This window comes from Oryctolagus cuniculus, chromosome 1 (assembly GCF_051225735.1).
Source record: "Oryctolagus cuniculus isolate XC-2025 breed Fujian yellow rabbit chromosome 1, ASM5122573v1, whole genome shotgun sequence".
NCBI classification, from domain to species: domain Eukaryota; kingdom Metazoa; phylum Chordata; class Mammalia; order Lagomorpha; family Leporidae; genus Oryctolagus; species Oryctolagus cuniculus.
The window spans coordinates 205,714,143-205,738,818 of record NC_142867.1 but is presented as its reverse complement, the minus strand read 5'-3'; the positions used below and the strand labels follow the sequence as shown (position 1 = coordinate 205,738,818).

At 39.2% G+C, this 24,676-nt stretch overlaps 1 protein-coding gene across 1 annotated transcript in view; it reads left to right on the top strand.

Moving 5' to 3' along the window:
* The window catches only part of GRIN3A (glutamate ionotropic receptor NMDA type subunit 3A), a 222,343-nt gene that overhangs the window by 152,386 nt on the left and 45,281 nt on the right, over positions 1 to 24,676 (top strand). The window contains exons 4-6 of the mRNA XM_002708146.6: positions 388 to 533; positions 4,671 to 4,786; positions 14,484 to 14,635. Coding sequence (XP_002708192.3) covers positions 388 to 533; positions 4,671 to 4,786; positions 14,484 to 14,635 — 414 coding nt within the window. The remainder of the gene's footprint in view (positions 1 to 387; positions 534 to 4,670; positions 4,787 to 14,483; positions 14,636 to 24,676) is intronic.

The following is a 24,676-nucleotide window of genomic DNA, read 5'->3' as shown; positions in this document are numbered from 1 at the left end:
GGTGAAAGGAAAATTTTTAAGACAATTCTAAAAATAATTTATATATTTTAATGATTTATTTATTTATTTGAAACTCAGAGCTACAGAGAGAGAGGGATCTTCCATCTGCTGGTTCACTCTCCAAAGGGCCCAACAACCAGGGCTGGGCTGGGCCAAGAGCTTCATCTGGGTCTTTGATATGAGTGGCAGGATTCAACCTCTTGGGCCATCCTATGCTGATTTCCCAGGTCACCAGCAGCGAGCAGTATGGGAAGTGGAACAGCCAGGACACAAACCGGCACCCATATGGGATGCCAGCACTGCAGGCAGCAGCTTTACCCTCTGTGCCACAATGCCAACCCCTGAAGAATAATTTATATTAAAGCGATTTCTTTTTCTCTCTCACAGCTGCATCATCCCTCCCAAGGCTTCCGCTTTGGAACTGTCCGGGAAAGCAGTGCTGAAGATTACGTAAGACAAAGCTTCCCAGAGATGCATGAGTATATGAGAAGGTACAATGTACCAGCTACCCCTGATGGAGTGGAGTTTTTGAAGTGAGTGTATACCTCTTGGGTCTAAAGTGTTCTCACTGAAGTAGAAGTAATGTAGCTAGTGGCACATTTGTAATTTTTAATAACGAGTACACCCACTGTATGTTCAGTATTACCTCACACCGTGTGAGATCCAGGATGCAGTATAGAATTGTGTGCACTTAATTGTGTGGCCTAGATTTCTAGTTACCTGCATGGTCTCAAGTTGGCAGTAGCTTTGCTCAAAGAACCAGTGGGGTCATTAGTGTAGCAGATGGTGGGAGAAACAAATGTTGGCTTGACATCACTTGAGAAAGCCACAGTGCTAAAATGATCAAACACACAGGGAATGTAGCCAAAGGATAAAGTGTCCCAAAGCAGCTTCTTTCTTCACAGTGACTCTCCAAGCTCATGGAATGCCTCATCTTGCCACAAAAAATATGGAATTTATCTTAAAAGCTTTCCTGTAGAGATGAAATAAGATATAAGGTAATGATTCCCATGCCTGTATCATCATCAGAATTTATGAGAAGCAATCAAGAGCAATCACATTGCTATGGCAGATTATCAGCGACTGTAATTCAGTGCAGCTGATGCAAAGGAGGACACTGCAGTTGTGGTTCTGCCCATCCAGCCTTCCTGGGATACAGGAATGTTTGGCTCCTGATAAGCATCACTGCTTGAGGATGAACATCCTCTCCTTCCTGTCTGTTGGCATCAAGACAATGACAGATATCCAAACCTCCAATCTCTAGAATCCTGTAGCCTGAGGAAACTGATTTTTTCATGGTTGGCTGCTGTAATATTCCCAATGTACAGTAGGGCCTACCACATCAAATACTTTTTTAGGAAAAAAGGGAAATAAACAATTTCATGACTCCCAGAGCTCCAGGCCTCTTAAAGGATTTTAGGGACTTTTAACCAGAGCTTGGAAAGGAAGACTTGTGCTCCCAGATTTCCAAAGTTGTATGTGATGTTTACATGGTATGAAACTACATTTTAAATTTTGAAACAACATCAAAATATTAGGGTCCCTATTTGACACATAGTTCACAGCTCTGTTGCTTCCTACATCCTCTTGTGTATTCTCTCCTTCAGGGAAGTTTACGGCTGAGAGAGAATACAAGATGCCAGGGAAATGGCAATGGCTCCCAGCTAGATAGTAGTGGCTGACAAACTGGGCTCTGCTCACAGCATGAAAAGGATGAGGCATGTCACTGCTACAGTCTCCAGCAGTTCCATTCCACTTAGACAATCCTTTAACTCAGAGGGTCCTGTGCTTAGCACTGGCCCCACCTTAGCTTGGAGGAAGCAATCACTAGAAGAGCAGGCCCAGATTAGAAGGCCTGAAAGAAATAAATTTTCCATAGTAATACAACTAACAAGTGCCAGAGTCAGGGTGAGGAAGAGGTCTCTGGAACTTAACCACTGCTTCAGACTGGTCTAGAACCACAGTGGGAGAGTAGGTCTTTGGTGTTGAAAAATAAAAAATAGTCCAAGTTCTAGAAGCTTCAGGTTAGTACCTAGTTGGTATCCTGTTAGTATCTGGGAGATGGTTAGAGATTCAAATATTGGGTCCCAGCCCAAATCTGCTGCCTTAGAATCTGCATTTAAACAAGTTCCCATGTGACTCATTGATTGGAATAGAGGCAGAGCCGATCATGAACATCCTCTCACTCTTCCTCTCAGGACATTCTTTTCACTTTCGACCTAGCCACTCCCTATGCTCTTACCACCATGCCAAGGAACCCAGTTACCATGTTATCGCCTGGTATCTCAGAGTTTTACATGAAGGGCACAACCCCTGAAGTTTCCTATGCAAGACAGGTCCCAATGTGTTGAACTTGTCCTTCCCTCTTCCATTAAAATTCCCCTGGGCTCAGTCCTACTCCCTAAAGGCCCTGCTTTCTGAAGTGATAGTTTTCTAATAAATTATCCCCATTGAAATGTAACTGTTTTGTGGTATGTGATATATATATATATAATATATATATTATATATATATATATAATGAATGCTTAAAAAGACAGCATGATTCTATAGAGGGAGAAACAATTGAAGGCCCTGCCAACTGTGGCAGTGAGCTACTTATACCTGAATTATACCTGGCCACTTCCTCAGTGTGACTTAGGATCCCGTCAAACTCCTGGGCTGATTGTTTCTTGCCTTCTTATGCAAAAGAAATCTATCATAGCTAACTCAATTTTTGCAATAACTTATCAGGAGTAGCTATTTAAGGATACCAGTAACACTGGATCTCAGGAATTACTGGTTCAAAATACTGAATTGAATCTCAATTTTTTTCTCTGGTGATATTGCTGCCACATATACTTATGGAATATTAGTAAATAGCAACTTTTTGCTATGTAGCTACCAAGATAAATTCTTCTCCTGTGGCAGCCAAACATTTTTAAAGGGAGAGAGAGAGAAAGAAACAGATAACAGCTCTCATCCACTTGATCACCATGACCCTCAAAATACACAGGAGAAAGGAACTCAACCTAAATCTCCCAAATGGGAGACATAACTACCTGAGCTATCACCACCACTTCCCAGGTCCTGCATTAGCAAGAAGCTGGAACTGGGAGCAGAGCCAGGACTCGAACCCAGACATTCGAGTATTGGATGCAGCTGTCCCAAGCAGCAGCTTTAACTACTATGCCAAATGCCTTCCTTGCAGCAGGCAAACTGTAAAGAAATATCTTTAAGCTTGACTTCTATTTGATTACCAGAATTCCATTAAGGTTTCTCATTATCAGCTTCTAGAAGACAGTTCACATCCTTTTTGAAGTTTCAAACTGCTATGGAGCTACAAAGTGCTTTCATTTTGGTTAAAGCTAAACATGGGCTCATTGGAAAAAGTGGGAGTACTTTGGATAGTAATTATACTCCCTAGAATGGCAGGAAAAGGAAAAAGAAACAATAATCAATTAGCACCCAGAGAAAGCCATCCATGTAAGGATATTTCCTGCCCAGTGATAAATATTGCAGGTGTTGAGGGAGTGTCTTTCTCTTTTAAATTTTTGATGAGCTCTAGCCATATTCTCCTCTGAGTTTAGAGTACACTCTTCTGTGGTGAATTCAAAGAGCCCCATTCTTGATAAGCCCAGATGGAACAGAGAAAAGCCTTTCCTAAGTTGATGTATGTCCTCCACTTTTCCAAAAAGGATTTAAGGTGAAAACAAAGCAGTCATGGTATGCATCTTAACAACAGCCTTTGAAATTCTTCTCTCTTTGTGGAAGCTCTGCCTGTGCTAAGACACAGCTTTCCTCTGAGTTATCTGTACCTACATTCAAAAAATGGAAAGATTTCCATCAAGGATTTCCAAAGTGTCTGATGTTCAATTGAGTTCTTTCTATTGCTGACCTACTAATATATCCCAGGAACATATGCCTTGGATTATTTTTGCCTGAACTGTACACTGGGATAGGAGTGAAATATGCATCTTTAGGTGGAAATATATTAATAAATCAGGTCACTAAGACTTATTACATAAGTATCCCCTTCTACTTATTGATGCTGAGATATGGCCTTTAAAGAGTCTATAACTTGCTTTTCTTCTATAGTTCAAAGACTTTTATATGTATTTCCTTAATGCCTACTTCTAAATATGAAATAATATCTGATTTTTAAAAGGTATGACTATGACATAAAGAAATAAAATTGCAACACACTGATTAATGAGACCCCCTAACTCCAGTACTTAATACATATATAGCAAGTCCTTTCAACTGTGGGAGAGCCAGTTTTCTCATCTTTCAAGTTAAAAATCATTATGAGTGATAAAATGTATGGAGAACAATGAATACTATGCCTGAAACGAAGTTTCTGTGATAATGTAACGAACACAAACCTTCTTATGCACCTACTGTTCAATTAAAAGCTGTTTTTCCTTTGTTGTTGGATTTAGAAGTATTAAAAAGAGGTAGCAGATAAACTCACTGGAAAAACACATGCTGTCTTTTTAGACTGCCTCTTTCACCTGATCTGTGTGCTACAGGTCAGCAGTATGTCAACAAAGCTGAGTCAGCAGCCAGGTAGCTTGTGCTGCCCTAAGTGTCCAGGTTTCTGTCCCCTAAACAAAAGCCAGCTGTCAACACTAGTGCTTCATACCCACTAATGAATCATTTTCACTTTTCTTCTCTTGGTCCTAAATATAGGAATGATCCAGAGAAACTAGACGCCTTCATCATGGACAAAGCCCTTCTGGATTATGAAGTGTCAATAGATGCTGACTGCAAACTTCTAACTGTGGGGAAGCCATTTGCCATAGAAGGTATTAATCAGTCACTGTTGATTCATGTTTACACAGGAGGTGCTTAGTTTGCCAACCTAGCAAGTCACAAATGTTAGAGTCAGAGGCAAAGCCCTATTCATTGTCCCTTATTTTCATTTTCAACTCATTAGCACTTAGCTACTAAGAGTTTGGAATTTAGCTTTCATCTATGCAGCACATATTTATTTACTCAATTGTTGGGAGAAAAATCGCTGTTACCCAGATGATGTTGCTTCAGATATCTGGAAATAGTGGCAAAATGTAATAAATGGGGAGCCCATTTTTATTCAATTTCCATTTTCTAATGGCCAAATGCTGTCACAAATCTGATTCAAAAACTGGAATGATTATATTTTATGACTGGAAGGATCCCAATGTTGATCTAATCCAATGTACTCATTTTATACACAAGAAAGTTCAGGGACATTACATCACATTTTTATAATCATACAATTAGATGATAATATTGGAATTAAAATCCAAATTCCATGGTTATTAAGTAAGTGCTTTCCCACTGATTATAAAATAAATAGAAAAAAACTCACTCTATAATTTAATATCCTGTAGAGTTCTAAACAAAGCTTGTTTGGGACCTCAGTTTTGACTTTTTCCCTACTGGCAGCAAATTTTTCCTTCCAATTTGGTCAACCAATCAATCAAACTTCAGGAACAAAGAAGGATTGCTTTGTCAGTAGCTTCTTTCATTCTGAATGACAGCTGATATATGGAGCTGATAGTTTCACATCTCCCAATTCCCAGCTTCCCCTCTTTGACAGTACATGCCAGCTCTCAAGACAGCCATACTCACTTGTCAGAAAACACTTTGGCTTCAAACAGTCCCATGGGAGTGCCCACATCCCATTTCTAGAAATATATGCTTTGCTGTATGTTAACTAGGGTATCAAGACTATTCTGATTGCAATTTCCCAACCATAGTTGGGCTCTTTCTTCCTTAAATACATCAGCAGATTTTTCCACTTCAATCTTTTTTTTGTGAGATGAATGGGAATATAACAGCTGATGTTGTTTCTTTGAGCCTTCTCCTTGGAGAAATCAGTCTCCATTTGAGGCAAAATGAACCTATCTGATGCAGGGATGGAACTCAGGAAGAGATAGTTGGTGGCAGGAGCCTTCTATTAATACAGTCTAGAAAGGGGAAAAAAAGAAAAGAAAGGGCTAGAAAACCAAAAGAATATTCTGTATATAACACCATTTTTTAATGTAACAATGGAAAAAGTCCCATTTTATTTCTGTCCTAGATGCACTGAGTAATTGAGGTTCCTTCTGCTATTAGTAATTACTAACAATGAATCATTTGTAGAGGGCACAAGTTTGAGGAGCTCCATTTTCCACCTTTATCTTCAGGAGGCAATGCTAACTTGTCAAAAGGCAGTGTTAAGATGGCTTGTTTGCCTCTGCTAGAACCAGTGCCAGATGCCACACAATTAACTCCCCACTGGTTCTCTGTTTACATTCCCATCTGTGCTCCATGAGACCAAGTGCCTTGCAGTTCCTGTCATCTCTAGATACCACATTACTTTCAAAGGGAAATACAAAATGGCACAAGGAAGAGCTTTTTCTGCAAGAGAACAGAAAAACTGCAGACTTGAATACAGAGAACATTGTTACCATTGTTGGTCTATTCTCAAAATTGATGGGATCCAAATCAGAAAATTTCATTCAGTATTGCCCCTTGCAGAAATTCACAGCCTAAAAATGGAATTTGGAAAAACACAAACTGGTGATACCTATGTGATAGAGATACTAGTAAAAGCCTTGATTGCTGCTTTTTTTAAAAAACATCAATATTAGATTTTGAGGGAAATGTTTCTCAATGAAATGCATAAAAATATTGTGTGCTGTCTCCTTAACAATACTTAGGTGTTTTTGAACTTATTAAGTGTGAGGTTTGTTATTAGTAAGCTAGACCATATAGGCATAAAAAATCATCAAAGCAGTTTATGAACAATTTCTGTCCATTTAATTTACAGAAATGTTTCATAGGACTATCTATGTCCTTTTGTAGGATCTAATGAAATGCCAGGCATATAACAATTATTATATATTACCTTTTATATAACTCATTAGGTTAGATTTGAAATAAATAGATATTTGGCTCACTAATGGAATTAATCCAAAGCATCCTGAATATTTGCATATGCTTTTCTAAGTGTTTAAATTATTCCAGGAATTTAGCAGAAAACAGAATCTACTGATTCTTTCATGCTGAATGCATATTCACTCCATGTAGGATTGGTATCATAGCCAGTCAGTGTGATTACTGCTTAGACTGAGTGTGTCCCCCAAAACTTCCTAAGTTAAAACCTAATCCCCCGGGGCCAGCACTGTGGCACAGTGGGTTAATGCCCTGGCCTGCAGTGCAGGCATCCCATGTGGTGCCAGTTTGAGTCCCAGCTAATCCTCTTCCAATCCAGCTCTCTGCTATGGCCTGAGAAAGCAGAAGATGGCCCAAGTCCTTGGGCCCCTGCACCCGCATGGGAGACCCAGGGGAGGCTCCTGGCTCCTGGCTCCTGGCTCCTGGCTCCTGTCTTCAGATCGGCGCAGCTCCAGCCATTGCGGCCAATTGGGGAGTGAACCATTGGATGGAAGACCTCTCTCTTTCTCTCTCTCTGCCTCTTTTCTCTCTCTGTAACTCTGACTTTCAAATAAATAAAAATAAATCTTTAAAAAAAAACCTAATCCCCAATAAAATGGTATCAGTTTGGGCTTTTGGGGAAGTGATATGGTCATACAGGCTCCACCCTCATGAAAGAGGATTAGTGCCCTTATGAAATGAGCCCAGGGGAACCCATTCATGCTTTCAGCATGTAAGGACATGTTAGGAGGTATCGTCTGTGAAACAGAAAGCGTATTCTGACCAGACACTGAATCTGCCAGTGTTTTGACCTTGGACTTCCCAGTCTGCAGAATTGTGAGAAATAAATTACTGTTGTTGGGAGTGGACATTTAGCCTAACAGTTAGAATTTCTGCATCCCACATTAGAGAAACTGGGTTTGATCCCCAGCTCCAGGTCTTGACTCATCTTTCTGCTGATGCATACCTTGGGAGGCACAGGAAATGGCTCAAGGAGTTAGGTCCCTGCCATCCTTGTAGGAGGCCTGGATTGAGATCCCAGCTTCTGATACTGCAGGCATTTGTAGAGTGAACCAGTAAATGAGGAGCTCACTTACTCACCCACTGTCAGTTTTTCTCTCTCTCTCTCAGTAATTTAAAAAAATAGAAAAAATCTTTTGTTTATAAGCTACCCAGTCTATGGTATTTTATTATAATATCACAGACTTCGATAACTACTACATACTCCTTCCAATTTCACCATCCTGCATTCATTTAGATTTAAAAGATAACAGTCAAGCTGATGAGAGACAGTGGCTCTATGGAGAGTTTTAAGCTCTTTCATGAGTACTCTTTGCTGCTAAAGTGCACACAGCCCAGCAAACCAAAACTATTAGAATTCAAGAGCATGGAGAAAGTCCGTGGTCAAATTAAATACCACATACTAGGGGCATAAAGACATATTGTGTGGTCAAGAGAAAAGAAAGTGTTGAGATAAATGAATATGTGTCCCAAATTTATGTGTTGGGGTTGGCTGACAGTAAAGGTCAAATAAGGATAAAGAGTAATATAACTGGAAAATAATGATTTGTGACCTTTATCCCAAAGACCTTTGCCTGGTTTTAAGCTTGTTTTCCAACAATTATTTAACACAATGTTAAGAACACTAGCTGTAGACTGAGTGCCTGGATTAGGATAGAAGTGTTGTCAATAACTAGCAATTTACTTAATCTTTTCATGTTCCTCATTTGCATAAAGGAGATATGAATTAGTATATCTATGAAAGAGTTGTGAGGATTAAGTAAAATCCAGGTAAAGTATGTAGAAGCACACCTGGCATATAGGAAGTGCTTGATAAATTATCATTATTCAGGTTATTGAATTAATAAATTGAGGCATATTCACTATAAATTCTCCTAAGATGGCCTTCATTGATCTGCTTTTCACACATCATTCTATTCCACTTTGATGTGCTTGGTATAAGGAAATCCCATCTTTCAAGTCCTTTTTAAATGGGCTGGAGTTATGGCGTAGTGGGTAAGGTCACCATCTGTGACATCAGCATTCCATAAGGATGCCAGTTCATGTCCCAGCTGTTCCACTTCCAATCCAGTTCCCTGCTAATGGCCTGGGAAAAGCAGCAGAAGATAGTCCAGATTCTTGGGCCTCTGCCACCCATGTGGGAGACCCAGATGAAATGAATCTCCTGCCTTCAGCCTGGCTCAGCCCTGGCCATTGCAGTCACTTGAGGAGTGAATCAGTGGATGGAAAACTGACTTTCTTTTTTCTTTCTTTCTTTCTCTTTCTTTCTTTCTTTCTTTCTTTCTTTCTTTCTTTCTTTCTTTCTTTCTTTCTTTCTTTCTCTCTCTCTCTCTCTCTCTCTTCCTTCCTTCCTTCCTTCCTTCCTTCCTTCCTTCCTTCTTTTCTGTCTTTCTGTCTTTCTTCTCTCTTCCTTCCTTCCTTCCTTCCTTCCTTCCTTCCTTCCTTCCTTCCTTCCTTCCTTCTTTTCTGTCTTTCTGTCTTCTCTCTTCCTTCCTTCCTTCCTTCTTTCTTTCTCTAGCTCTCTCTTTCTCTGTCAGTCTCTCTTTCTCTGTAAATCTGACTTTCAAATACATCTTTGAAATAAATGAATAAAGTCTTTTTAAAATTGGAACTTTTACAGTGTTTACAACCATTGTCCCAGAAGAACTAAACATGGTGTCCTAAGGACAGATGGCGAAACTGAATCAGTCATTTTTCTGAGCCTTTTTAAACCTTTCTGAGATATTATTACAAAACATATATTTATTTATTTTCAAACCACATTTCAAGGAGATTCCTTTAGTCTATGAGTTTCTAACTATACATTTGCTAGCCAAAACGTATTTCCACTATTAGCTGAGTAAAGCTGATTTATCCATGAGGAAAAGATCAGGATTCTATTCTGAAAATTGTTCTCTTGGGCTATTAAGCTGTATCCAATTTCCAGGATGCTCGATGCCTTCATCTTTAGGGTTGAAGGATTCCATTTTGCTCCATCCATCAACCACAAAACAGTCAACCCCATCTTTATTGCAAAGCCACATTTCTAATGATAATTAAAGCAACTCAGGCTGTTAAGTTGAGTCAGCAATTTAAAAATAAGAATTATTTGACCAATGAACACAATCAAATTTTGAAAAGTAACTAATAAAAGAGGACAGAAAGGAGATCTGCAAGGTTTTGCTATTTTATGCTTCTGAATAAAGTGGATTTTCCTTTTAACAAACACTTCTCATTTCCAAATGATTTTTTTCTGTTTCTCCCCTTGTTCCATGGGCAGTTTGTTTTAATTACCTACTAATTATTATTAATGCTAGGAATCATTAAAATGTCAATATCCAACATAAATATTAAAACAAAATTAAATTAATAGTAATCTATTTTTAGCAGTCAATTGCAAATTAACCCAGACATGATGGAATGGAGTAATTTAATATTTATTATTTCCTGCCTAGCAATCTTTTATAAATGTCCTCTGAAACTCCAATTTTTCCTTAAGGAAAATTTAATACTTCTGTTGTGTTGAAGTTCTATTCTTAAAATGTCAATTTATCATAAGTATTAATTTCAAATTTTTAAACATTCTTATCATGTATTTTTGTCTCACATACCAAAAAAAATCACTACAAATGATCAGTCTAAGATGATTTTTCTCCTCCTTTTACCTGGTAGCAATCTTTCATTCCTCTGAACTTGTACAGAATTTTATTCTTCTTGCTTTCAGAATCCAAGTCATTATGTTTTACCTTTATGAAACTTATGCCTCATTTATCTTTTTTTCCAAGAAAAGTCATGTAACTTTCTACTGTGCTGTGTGGTTATTTATGCATGCTGGATCTCTCTCATGCCACCACAGGCTTCCTATAGATAAACTCTGTGTCTAATTTAACTTGATAACCTCCATAGCCCTAGGCAGAGTGCCTGACACTAAATGAGCATTGAACATATTTGTGCAATTAATGAACAGGTGAATAAGTGTGCAATAAATGCATACAAATGTAAAAAAATAATTATGCCATTATGACACTAATGTGGGTTGGATTTTTTACCTATAAGAAGATTTTTAGAAGAAAAAATATAATTAGTGAGAGTCCTTGCTAGCAATTTTCCTCACATATATAACCACATACAAATGAAGGCTGTTCTTACATTACAGCTATACAACTTACTGAAAAGTTCATAGGCAACATCTGCCCATAAGTAGCATATTTGAGGCTGCTGAAAACAAACTACCCTTTAGATGATTCAGTTTTTGAAATGAATGACCTGGCGTTGGAGGGTTTCATCAACATGGCTATAGTGATACGGCTCATATTTGAAAGGAAAAAATAGGTCAAGTATTCCCTTGACTTGGTCACATGTTGTGATGAATATGGTAGAAAGAGCACTGGATTTAGAATCAAATGGACTTATTTTCGAATGCTGACTTTGCCAACTTCTAGCTATGTGGCATTGGCAGCTTACTTATTCATTCTTTAAATCTCAAAGTAATACAGTTGTCCCTTGGTATACATGGGATGGTTGTTCCAAGTCCCGATATACAATGGTGTGGTATTTGCATATAACCTATGCACATCCTCCCATATACTTTAAATCATTTCTAGATAAATTATAATACCTAATGTAATGTAAATGCATTGCAAATAGCTGTATTGTTTAGGGAATAATGACAAGAAATAAATTCTGTGCATGTTCAGTACAGATAAAATTTTTTATTAAAGTTGTGTTTAATATACAGATGAGGAACCTGACTGTATATGCTCTGACATGGGCTTATATAAGGATGTATGAGAAATAGTGTCTGGCACATAATAGGGCTCAGTATGGCCCACCTCCTATTACTAGAACACTAGAGCAGTTTAACTGAACTGTGTACCACAGTTTAGTATACAATCTTGATCTAATGCATGATCTATCAGATGGGATAAGGCATTAAAAAACTGTATTAAGCCCCCAACAAATATTAGAAATTGTTGTTCTTTTGAAAGCAATTGCATTGGGAGGAAAACATATTAATATACAGAAAACCTGGACTAATTATCCAGACCATCAAGCCACTACCACCAGATAATTCCAAGCCATTCTATACTACTTTCTTACATGTCTCAGTATGTCTCCCTCATGACACCTATATCAATGGAAATGAAATAATTACAGAGTTCATTGTTTAATATCTGTCTCCCCAATAAAGCACATACTTCATGCCAGCAGAACCTATATCTGCATTGGTCACTACCAAATCCTGACTATTAAGACAGTCACAGTGCCTGTTCACTCAGTAAATATTTATTGAATGAATAAATGAATGAGTGAATGAATTAGTAAGTGAATGTTATACACATGCCTGGTAATGTGCCTGACATATTAGTAAGTGTTGAATAATGTTCGTGTAACTGAATTGCCAATATCGTTCATTATGAATTTCCAAAGAAAACTGGCTACTTCTTTATAGTGTTACTCATTGTAAATTTTTTTTTTTTTGACAGGCAGAGTTAGACAGTGAGAGAGAGAGACAGAGAGAAAGGTGTTCCTTTCTGTTGGTTCACCCCCCCAAATGGCCGCTACAGCTGGCGCGCTGTGGCTGGCACACTGTGCCAATCCGAAGCCTGGAGCCAAGTGCCTCCTCCTGGTCTCCCATGCGGGTGCAGGGCCCAAGGACTTGGGCCATCCTCCACTGCCTTCCTGGGCCACAGCAGAGAGCTGGACTGGAAGAAGAGCAACCAGGACAGAATCTGGCACCACAACCAGAACTAGAACCCGGAGTGCCTGTGCCGCAGGCGGAGGATTAGCCTAGTGAGCCGCAGTGCCGGCCTTAAAAATTTTTTAAGAACTGTTATTTAATGATAACATCAGGATAAGAAAAAGTTGCCCATCCAAAAAAAGTCTTTTATTGCCTTTCAAACCAAAAATACTAGACACAATACAGACACTTAAAATAGCTCTTTGAATGGAAAATTCAAATAATGCTTTTGACATTGTCATCATTTCTTTGACTTCCTATTTTTAAGGAACAAACAGAATTATCAAGAAAAAGCATGCAATTATTTAAGTATCAGAATATTTTCTCCATTATTTATTTCTTTTTGGTTATATGTGCATCTAAAACTTCATATTTTTAGAAAAGGATTTGTGTATCTTCATTTAAATAGAAACAAAAATGTCCTTGGAATTGAATTGTAGGATAGAATAATGATAGCAAGTGTTTGTTTCTATTAAATATCTTTGAATTCTTGAAAGCCTTTTAGTTTTTATCTGTGAAAAGGGAACTAACCACATTTTTAATTTATCTTCCTCAATCATCTTGAGAGCAAAAAAAATCTTTTTTACTATGCTATCCAATAGCTAAAACAAGATGTAGTTAATTAGCCTCTTTCACATGGCTCATCAAGGAGATTAGCAATGTAGTAACACTTTCAAAAGCAAGTGAAGCCACAGAGAGTCTACGCTGTCTAATAAAACTCTGACAACAAATAACATCTATTTTCATGCTATTGCGTCTTCCCCTCCCCTTCCTGCCTTACACTGTATATCTATAATCTTGGATCTTTATATTTAGAAACAAACATATATATACATATATATGATAAATCAGTTTTACCATAAATGTAGCCCTAAAAATATTTTATCTTGATTTGAGTGTCTATATTTACAGAATGAATTCTGTAAAACAGAAAACTGATCTTTTTCACTCAGTAGCATATTGCTGAGTCATTCACATCATTGCATCTAGTTCTAGCTTGCATATTTTACATTATATCATATTCTAATTGTATAAATATCCAGTTTATTTACCTATTCTCTTGTCAAAGAACATTAAGATAGGTTACCAAACTTTGCTGTTGTGAGCTGTGAACTGGTATCACTCCCATGCATATCGCCTGGTGTGCTCATGGTTCTGTCTTCGGGAGTATATTTAGAAGCATAATTGCTCATCCTTAAGCATGGAAATGTTCAACCATACAAAATAATATCAAATTGCTTTCTAAAGTGGTTGTGTTTATTTACATTCCAAACAACATAGAAATGATTTTATTGATTCACAACTTCCCCAATATTTGGTAAGAGAGACAATTGAATTTTTTTGACCAATGAAGTCATTTGCTACAAGTTCCTATTGTTATTTCACTTCTCATGCTGTGTGTATGTCTTATTACACCATTCAAAAATAAAATGCATCAGAAAAGTAAGAGTCATGCATTAACAATGTGAGAATGTCATAAGACAAAGATTATAATGAATATAATTTTGTATATTTAATACCCAGAGGATGGGTCTGGAAGAGGAAGACAGTAAATCTTAGTCCTGATAAAAATGCTAAACAATGCTTCTAAGAAGTATTTTGAAGTGAAGGGCAAAAGATTTTAGAATAAAATGCTCCACTGGTACACTTTGTACCACCTATTCCTCTCCTCTTCAGACTCATCTGCTTAGAGATACAGCCAGTCTAAGGATAATCATATCCAAGAATGTCTGAGTCCTTTGAGGAAAGAAGTTGAAAACTCACTATGCCTTTGCTATCATATCTGATAAAATATCACATAGTACAGTGGAATCTTTCAAGAACAGTGTGAGAAGCTCATCTGAGACTGTATTTTCTCCTAGGATATGGCATTGGTCTTCCACCCAACTCTCCATTGACTTCCAATATATCTGAGCTGATCAGTCAGTACAAGTCACATGGGTTTATGGACGTGCTGCATGACAAATGGTACAAGATGGTTCCATGTGGCAAGAGAAGTTTCGCTGTAACTGAGGTAAGGAAAGATTGCTGGTACTGTTGACACTTTCTATAACTTTACCTAGAAGAATCTAAAGAATGCTGTTCCCTGTGCCTCATGGTCAGTAATTCAGGTTAATGCATTTACTAAGACTTCCCATCTTATTTGGATTATTCTTAACTTTGTTGAAGCTTGTCCATTCCTAAAGGAATATAGCGTGACCCGTGTTTGTCTTTGACTTGAATGTGACACTATTTTGACAGTAAAGGTCTTAATTTCTACTTTTCTCTATATCCCATATTCACAAGAGCAGAAGAAATGTTGTTCTTAATTACATAATATATCCAAAATTGATATTAATAGTACTTACTCACTGTTTTCAATTCAAGGAATACTTCGAAATGTCTTTCAACATCTAATCAGAGAGTGGGTGTTTAGCCTAGGATCTGGAACACCTGAGTCAGAATACTTGTATTTGAGACCTGGCTCTGGTTCCTGATACCAGCTTCCTGCTAATGAAGCTACTGGGAGGGCCGGCGCCGTGGCTTACTAGGCTAATCCTCCGCCTTGCGGCGCCGGCACACTGGGTTCTAGTCCCGGTCGGGGCACCGGATTCTGTCCCGGATGCCCCTATTCCAGGCCAGCTCTCTGCTGTGGCCCAGGAAGGCAGTGGAGGATGGCCCAAGTGCTTGGGCCCTGCACCCCATGGGAGACCAGGAGAAGCACCTGGCTCCTGGCTTCGGATCAGCGCGGTGCGCTGGCCACAGCACGCCGGCTGCGGCAGCCATTGGAGGGTGAACCAACGGCAAAGGAAGACCTGTCTCTCTCTCTCTCTCACTGTCCACTCTGCCTGTCAAAAAAAAAAAAAAAAAAGATACTGGGAGGCATTAGTGATGGCTCAAGTTATTGGGATCCTGCCACCCATGTGAGAGACTTGGATTGAGTTCCCTGCTCCCAGCTTTGGCCCACCCCCAGAGATTGCAAGAATTTGGGAAGTGAACAAGCAGATAGGATCTCCCTCTCACTTTATCTCAGAGTATATTTGTTTTTTTTTTTAACTTTTATTTAATGAATATAAATTTCCAAAGTACAGCTTATGGATTTCAATGGCTTCCCCCCTCCATAACTTCCCTCCCACCTGCAACCCTCCCCTTTCCCACTCCCTCTCCCCTTCCATTCACATCAAGATTCAATTTCAATTCTCTTTATATACAGGAGATCAGTTTAGTATATATTAAGTAAAGATTTCAACAGTTTGCACCCACATAAAAACACAAAGTGAACAATACTGTTTGAGTACTAGTTATAGCATTAAATCACAATGTACAGCACATTAAGGACAGAGATCCTACATGAGGAGTAAGTGCACAGTGACTCCTGTTGTTGACTTAACAAATTGACACTCTTGTTTATGGCATCAGTAATCTCCCTAGGCTCTTGTCATGAGCTGCCAAGGCTATGGAAGCCTTTTGAGTTCACCAACTCTGATCATATTTAGACAAGGTCATAGTCAGAGTGGAAGTTCTCTCCTCCCTTCAGAGAAAGGTACCTCCTTCTTTGATGACCTGTTCTTTCCACTGGGATCTCACTCACAGAGATCTTTCTTTAGGTCATTTTTTTTTTCCCCAGAGTGTCTTGGCTTTCCATGCCTGAAATACTCTCATGGGCTTTTCAGCCAGATCCGCATGCCTTAAGGGCTGATTCTCAGAGTATATTTGTATGTATGTATGTGTGTGTGTGTGTGTGTGTGTGTGTGTGTCTGCCTCTCAAATAAATAATATTCTTAAAAATATAATCAAAGTTTTATTAACTTTTCAGTGGGGACTGTAGTGATAAATCCTTTGTTGGTTTAGATCAGTAAACAAATCTTAAGCAATAATTCTTAGATTACAGAATCATAGCTTCTTAAAACTGAAAACTGCCAATTCCTTATATTTACACTGGGAAACAAATAACTGGAGTTAGTAAGTGATTTTTCCCAAGGTGCATAAATACAGTCTATTCCTTTCTGCTGCTGGACAATGTCTTTATAATGAGATCAGAAAGAAATTTCCAAAAGAAATTGAATGACTAAAACAGGAGACTGAAAGGGGTAACCAGAGGTACAGGCCCAGACATTTAAAAAGAGAAGCCAAGCCAACTAGCACAGGGTCACCCTGACATTAAATAAGAATCTGAAGCCAACAATAATCATCTTCATTTGCCAAGCACTCCCAACTTTGTGTTCCAGCACAGATTGTTCTGCACTCCAAAACCATTTATCCAACTTCCCATTTTACATTTCCACTGAAATATCTCACAGGCATCTCAAACTCAACTTGTCAAAAGCTGAGCCATCAATCTTCCCTCTTAAAACTGCTTTTTTTTCCCTATGCTTCATATCCAGGTAATGGCACCTCTGTACATCTGGTTATGCATTCCAGAAAGTGTAGATCTTTAATGCCTCTCACATTGTACCTTCTGCACCCAGAAACAAAGCATACTTTCTCCTTCCATAAAGTACAACTCAAATATGCCCATTTCTTGTCATCTGAACTGTCATCATTCTACTCCAAGCTGTCATCCCTCGCCTGAACCACCACAAAAGTCTCTTAACTGTTATTACTCTTACCTTCCTCCAATTTGTTTTCCAAATGGCAGATCAATCTTCTGCTTAGAACCTGCTAAATCTCCCAGGTTAAGTGGGACAAAATCTGAAGCTCTGGCAGGACCTGTGAGACCTGCTCTTGCCCATTCTTCAGCCTCATCCCATGCCAGTTTCCTCCTGGCTCCAAGCAGTCCTACCACAATGGGCATTTCAAATGGATATACACCAGGGCTTCTCTGTCTTGGAGTTCCAGCATATTCAGATGTCTCCTTCTGCTCAAATACTCTTCTTTCTGATGTTTGCAAAGTGAATGCCTTCATGTTATAAATTCCATATTATCTCCCTTCTTCAGACCCTCCTATAATCCCTCACCAATCTAATGGTATTTCCCTTTATAGTCTCATATTATAACTCCCATTATTTCATAGCACTTGTTATAATTTATAAAATTCACTACTTTAAAATTTATAATCTGATTATTATTTTAATGTTATATCTTTGTTAGACTATAATAGCTTGGGAGGAGCAAGACTTGGCTTACAATTATCTTCTCAGTGCCTTATATACTAGGAATTGTATAAGCAATTGTTTAATAAATGAACCATAGATACTGGAAAATGTACCTGAGAAAAAGATGGGGAGTAGAAGGAAAGAATGTAAAGCAAGAGTGGTATTGGCAGTATACTGAATTGAGTGGTGTCCCCTCAAAATTCAAGTCAATGAAAATTTCAAAGTGTGGTCTTATCTGAAATTAGAGTCTTTGAAAAGTTAATCAACTAAGGTGAGTCCATACTGTATATGGGTGAGCCCTAAATCCAATGACTGGGGCCATAATCAGATCATTTGGGGACACACACACACACACACACACAGAGAGAGAGAGAGAGAGAGAGAGAGAGAGAGAGATTGGAGAGATTGGAGAATGCAGCTATAAGCCATGGAATGCTAAGGATTGCCAGAAACCACAAGAAGCTAGAAGAAAAGCATGAGTCAGATTCTCCTGCAAAGCCTCCAAAAGGAACCAATCCTACTGATCTCTTTTTAAAATTTGTTACTGATTTTATTTTATTTATATGAAAGGCAGAGAGACAGTGAGAGAGAGAGAGATTCTCCCATCCACTGGTTCACTTCTCAAATGCCCACAACATTCAAGACTGAGTCAGGTTCAAGTCAGGAGCCAGGAACTCAATTCTGGTCTCCCACCACTGGAGCCAGCACCTGCTTCCTCCGAGGGACCCAACCATGGGAGCCACCACCTGATGCCTCCAAAGCTGGGCACTAAGAGGAAGCTGGAGGAGCAGAGCCAGGACTTGAACTCAAGCACTGATATTGGATGTATATCCCAAGCGGCATCTTAACATTTAGAGCAAATGCCTATGTCTCAGCTGAAGCAGCAAACACTTGATCCTGTTGAAACCTTTAGTTCGTGCTTCTATCCATCTAAACTGTGTGAGAATAAATTTATGTTGGTTTAAGCCATCCAGTTTGTAGTGATTTATTACAGTAGGCCCTAGAAATTAACACAGATAGAAGGTAGGTAGATAGGTGGGTAGGTAAAAAGAAGAGTAAATAACTCCAACCAGAAGCTAAGGCAACCTAGTCAATGCCCTTGGAAATTAAATTTACCTCTGATCTGCCTTGGCAGCCTAGAATGGTCTTTAATCAGAAAAAAAAGAAATAGAATTTTGTCTTTAGCTCTAAATTCCAAAATAACTCTTTGTCTTTTTTTTTTTGAAAAATGACACTGAATAACAGAGTTAGCAATGTTTGCAAGGTGGAAAAATATTCATGGCTAATTCTTATGTTGATACTTTGTAGACATCAAGGGCATCGTGTTAGATATGAGTCAATAAAAGCCTTTGGGGAGGAATTAACCATGCAATTCATATCTTCTGCTTCTTCAAGACCCATGCAGCCTGCATCAGAAAACTTAGGCCACAGGGAAGAATAGGCTTCTTCACCCAACAACATTCATGAAGCAATCAGAGTGTGCCAGACGTTGTTCTAGATATTTTGAATTTGTCACTGAACAAAAGACACAAAGATTCCTACCTTGAAAGAGTTTACATTCTAGTAGAAGACAATACGTGATAGACATAACACATGAGTAAATTAGGTAGCATGTTACAAGGTGAGAAGCAGGAGGGATTATGTGACAGAATCATGGAAGGCCTCTTTAAGAAGATTACTGACCAAAAGATTCAAAGGAAGCAAAGAGAAAATAGGGACTTACAGAACAAGCATATTCAGTTTCTTACTATACTTTTTTAGATACTTATTTATTTGAAAGGCAGAGTGATGGGGAAACAGAGACAGAGATCTTCCATCAGCTGACTCTCCAAATGCCCACAATGTGATAGAAACTGTGCTAGGGACATTAACTCACGGGTTCTCACTACAATCATGTAAGACAGCCATTTTTACCTTTATTTGAAGAAAATTTCATGGCTTTTCCTAAAAGAAATAAACTTGAGCTTACACTGGTCAGCCAGTTTAATTCAGCCAAGGGAGCAAACAAACTAGTTGCTTAAATTGTGCAAAATAAAAGTCTCTTGATAGTTCTTACCATTTGTTGTGACCATATCTGACTCAATCTGAAAGCTCTCAGTAATTCAAAATTGAGATTAAGACAAAACAAACAGAGCTTACTAATCAGGTCCCCAAAGCCAACAATGCTAAACAATTTTCACTGACCACTTGCACGCCTCTAGGCCATTGCCATTTCAGAGAATCATCAGACCAGGATGTGAGCTCTGCAGATTCAGAACCTAACTCCACCTGGGCACACAGAGGGGAATATAGTAAGTTACAAAAGTAGCGATTCTTACACTCCCTCTGTCAGGAGGGAATCTCCTACAATTCATTAATATCTTCAGATAGCTTCTTGTGACTTCATAAGAGACAATATTTCTAGAAACCCTTCATTAAATTTTCTCATAGTTTCTTGGCTAAAATTGCGTCATCCTTATATGTGGAAGCCAGTTACTGGGGAGGAGATGGGATCACCAAGGTGGATTACATCAATCACTACTCTCCTCCTGGACTAGTGATATGGCAGTCTCCTCTGAAACCTGTCATCACATACAGAAATGTGAAGATCTAAAAAAGGCATATTTCTTTTAGAAAGGAGACAGAGGACTTGACGTTGTATAGAAAACCAGCCATGCCTTTCTCTACCCACTCTGTAGACCTGGGAAAGTTGCTTCCTCTTTCATTTCACCAACCTCTACCATCTGTACAATGAAGCATTTGAATTGAATCACATGAACTTTCATATAGCAATTCTAGATTCCCTTATTATCCTCAAATAATAATAGTTGTCTTTACAGTAGAACATACTGGTTAAAAGAGTTGTCTTTGGGGTAGGGCAGTGATTAAGCCACTACTTGGAATGGATGCATCCCATATCAGAGTGACTGGATAGCAGGTAATCGTTTAAGTACTTAGGTCCCTACCACCTACATGGGAAATCCAGATTGAGTTCTTGGCACTGGTTTTGGCATGAACTGACATATGAGTGATTCGTTCTCTCTCTCTCTCTCTCTCTCTCTCTCTCTCTCCCTTCCTTTGGAATACAAAAAGTAAATTAAAAAATTAAACAAAAAATAAACATGGTCTTTGGAGACAATTATAAATTTGCATCCCAGCTCTATGTTACAGAATGTGTAATTTAGTTCTTCTATTTAACTCTTCTTGTATTCTCATGTTGAATCCCAACTATGTGTTATAGAACATGTTATTCGACTCTTCTGAGCCCTGACAAACTGGGGCTATGGTAGTATATGTACTTTGTAGCATCATGATTAAAGCTAATCAGATAATGCTTTTAAAATATTGAGCATATAAATCCAAATATGATAACCACAAACTTACATATATTGGTAACAATTACGAGATTTCACCATAAATGTTCCAGTGCTGTGCAGGTTTAACAGCATTTTCAAACAAAACCAAATTAAGTCCAGACAAAGAAGATGGATTTTGAAAAACAAATAGCAAAAGTCATAAACTGTTCAGATGATGCATACAACATATATCCATAGTTTTTCAACCATGAGTTTTAATAGGCCAAATTTGGGAGAGAGACAGAAGGGAAATTCTGGATGTAGTCAGATGGAACCATGGGATGAGTGGCTGGTATCAGGATCAAGTTGTGGTTGTAAGACAAGCCTGGGAAGCCATTGCTGTGGTATAGTGTGTTGTCACCTCCTTTGAGTCCCAGCTGCTGTACTTCTGATCCAGCTCCCCGCTAATGCAGCTGGGAAAGCAGCAGAGAACAATCCAAGTGCTTGGGCCCCTGCACCCATATGGGAGACATAGATGAAGCTCCTGGCCTTGGTCTGGCCCAGCCTTGGCTGTTGCGGCCATATGGGGAGTGAACCAGCCGATAGAAGATCTCTCCCTGTCTCTTCTCTATAGCTGCCCTTCAATAAAATAAAATAAATAAGAAACAAGCCTGGGTCATTTCCCGGATTGGCTGAATTTGAGAAGGAGAAAGGTAGGAATAAGGAGAATAGGGAAGAGATCATCTTTTATTAGAACTCCAGAATTTAGAGTTCTAAAATAGAGGCCTGGTAACATCAGTGCGTGTAGAGAAAATAGGAGATTTGTCTCCAGACTCAAGGAATGTTGTGAACACACATCAAGCTATGTTCTCTCAAGGATGGCAGACTGCCCCGTGGCATACCCAGTATAATGCTCACCTGTCTGCATTTAAACTGTACTACATAACTTTGTGTACTGACTGGCATATTTGTCTAAGACAGAATTGCAGGATCAACCTCACAGAACTAAAGATAGAATGTAATTAAGTTAAACCAATTCTGAGCTTATCTGCTGAGCTTGGTCCCCTCTGCAAAGGCCTCTGCCTACTGGGTTCCCCTGTTCCCCTTTGCTTGACACCCTGTCTCCACCTATGTTTTTAGCTTTCTTCTAGGAAAAGTGAGAAAAAGAAAGCATGCATTTCTGCTGAGCTCACCATCCTTTTTGCCGCAAATGTCATGTTTTTCTGCGCTGTGTTGGTCTAGAGAAACAAGGACAGGCTTTGAAATCAGACAAGCCATATTGGAAGCCTAACTCTCCCACCAACTTACCTTAGGAAAGTCACTTAATCCAGCTCAGCCTCAGCTTCTTCACCTCCCTAGTGGTTCTTACGAAGAACAAGAAAGATGACAGTTTAATGAACATGGCCCTCTTCCTTCCCCTACTCCTACCCCTTACAGGAGGAGAGGAGCAGAGTACAATTCAGAAGGAGCAGGTTCACCTGGACAGCACCTCTCTCAACAGCTGCTCTTGACCCTTGAGGAAGACGTTACTCAGTTATTTCTGACCCATTCTGCTAGGTACAGTCCCCATCTGTGTATTTTGCCACAGAGCAACTCACACCCTCTTTCACTCTGGACAATGAAATCCTAGTTTGGATAATGAATCATATGGTCACTTATTACTAAAACAGGAATGATGCTTTTTGCCCCATTTCTATGAGCTGGGCATTAATATTGAGCCCCCTGTGAGATCCTGATCTATTTTCCTCTCATCCCCTTGCAACACCAGAGCTGTCTAGCTGCAGTTTCTATGGAGGATAAACTCATTCTTTTTTCATTCCAGGGCTTTATCTGGTCCCCAGAGTCACCTAGGAAATTGCAGGTCCAATTCTGCAGACAGACTCTGGCAATTTTCAGAGAGGAATTTGAAATTGACCTCACATGTTTCCCCACAATCCTCCTAGCACAACTGTGTTTCCACCACAGAGGGCTCATTGTCAATTGAGTCCACTGTGGAAAACATATGGAAGGGTATACATTTCCCTTTCTTTCCTTTGACTCAGCAAAAAGACATAATTTTTTTTCAAGTCCTTGAATGTATTTAAGAGCTCCAGGGCAACAATTTTATGAAATCTTTTATTTGCAAACCAGGAAAAGAAGGCAGCAGATCACAGTTCAGCAACTTCTCAAAATTCTTCAAGGGATTATTAAGATATAGGACGACACCTCTTTTGCAAGTCTCCTTTAAATAATGGGTTGGACAACACACTTTTTCACAAAGAGGGAGCACGCCAGAAGGAAAAGGAAGCAGTGGCCTCAGCAGGGTCAGCCAGCATACTGAAACAGGGGAGGTGTTAATAGCCATATGTATATATATATATATATATATATATATATATATATATATATTTAGGGCCATTGTTTGATGCAGCAGTTAGGCTACCATTTGGGACACCCACATCCCATACCAGAGTGCCTAGTTCAAACCCAGGCTACTACACTTCAGATCTAGCTTCCTGCTAATGGATACCCTGGGAGGTAACAATGACTCCAGTACTTGGGTCCTACCATCTACACGGGTTAAGTTCAAGGATCCTGACTTTGGCTTTAGCAGTCATGACTGCTCACCATCTGTTGAAAGAAAAAGCAACTCAAAGATCTCTCTCTTTCTTTCTTTCAAGTAAAAATGAATAAAATAAATAAATTTTAAAATGGAAACTATTTGGAAAAGAATAGCTTAAATAAACCAACAAAGACAGTACAGTCCCGCAGGGTAGGTGAAGGGAAAGAGCCATAACCATATCTGGGCTAGAGGGGAAAAATGGAGAGCCATTCCTAGATTCCAGGAGGTGCAGGAGAGGGCTTTCTAAGAGCCATGGCCATTTGGGTAGGAGCACAGTCATCCCCCCACGACCTGATTGGAAAAGAGTCAGGGATTCAGTCTCCTCTTACCTTGCCATCTTTTACCACTGCTTTAAGTCAAGGGAGACTGTTGATGTGGCCCATAGAAGTCATTTCCCAGGGTACAAAGCAGGACGAAGAAAGGTGGAGGTTGGACCTGGAAGAACAGATGAAGGGGGACAGGGGCTAGCCATAGGACAGTGTTGCAGCCTGGCACTCAGAGAATATGCAGCCTCTGCACCTCCAGACAGGGGTCCAGACTGCGGGGAAAGAAATGGTGCCTTGCCCTGGTCAGGAAGCAAACAGCAGCACAACTAAGCCCTCTGGAATGACCCAGGTCCTGGGTGTCTGACTGCCCTGGCTCTAGCACTAATACTGCAGCTCCCTGTCCATGGAAAAATTCCTTAACCTTTCTGAACTTCAGTTTAATTCTTTGTGTGTTGTAACAAGGTTTTCTGACTGAATCTATGATTTCCTTGTGTTGTTATTGAGAGTTGAGGGAACAAAGAAACACTAAAACAGACATTGGGATGAAAGAAGTTCTGGCTCAGAAACCCAGAGGCCTTGGGTACAAAGGGTGGGGAAAGGAAACGTATATTTTGAAACAGTCTAAAAGTAAATAATTAAAATTTTCAGTAATTTTCTTACCAATGAAAGTGCACCACAAGCTTTGTCCCATTCCTGAATTTACTCCACACTCCATTCCTGACCACCAGCCCCAACCTGCCTTTTAATCCATTCTTAACCCTTCTGTCCATGGACTCTTCCAGCCTTCAGCTTCACCCCCTAAGGAATGAGCCACTGAAGAAGAATGGAGTAAAGACA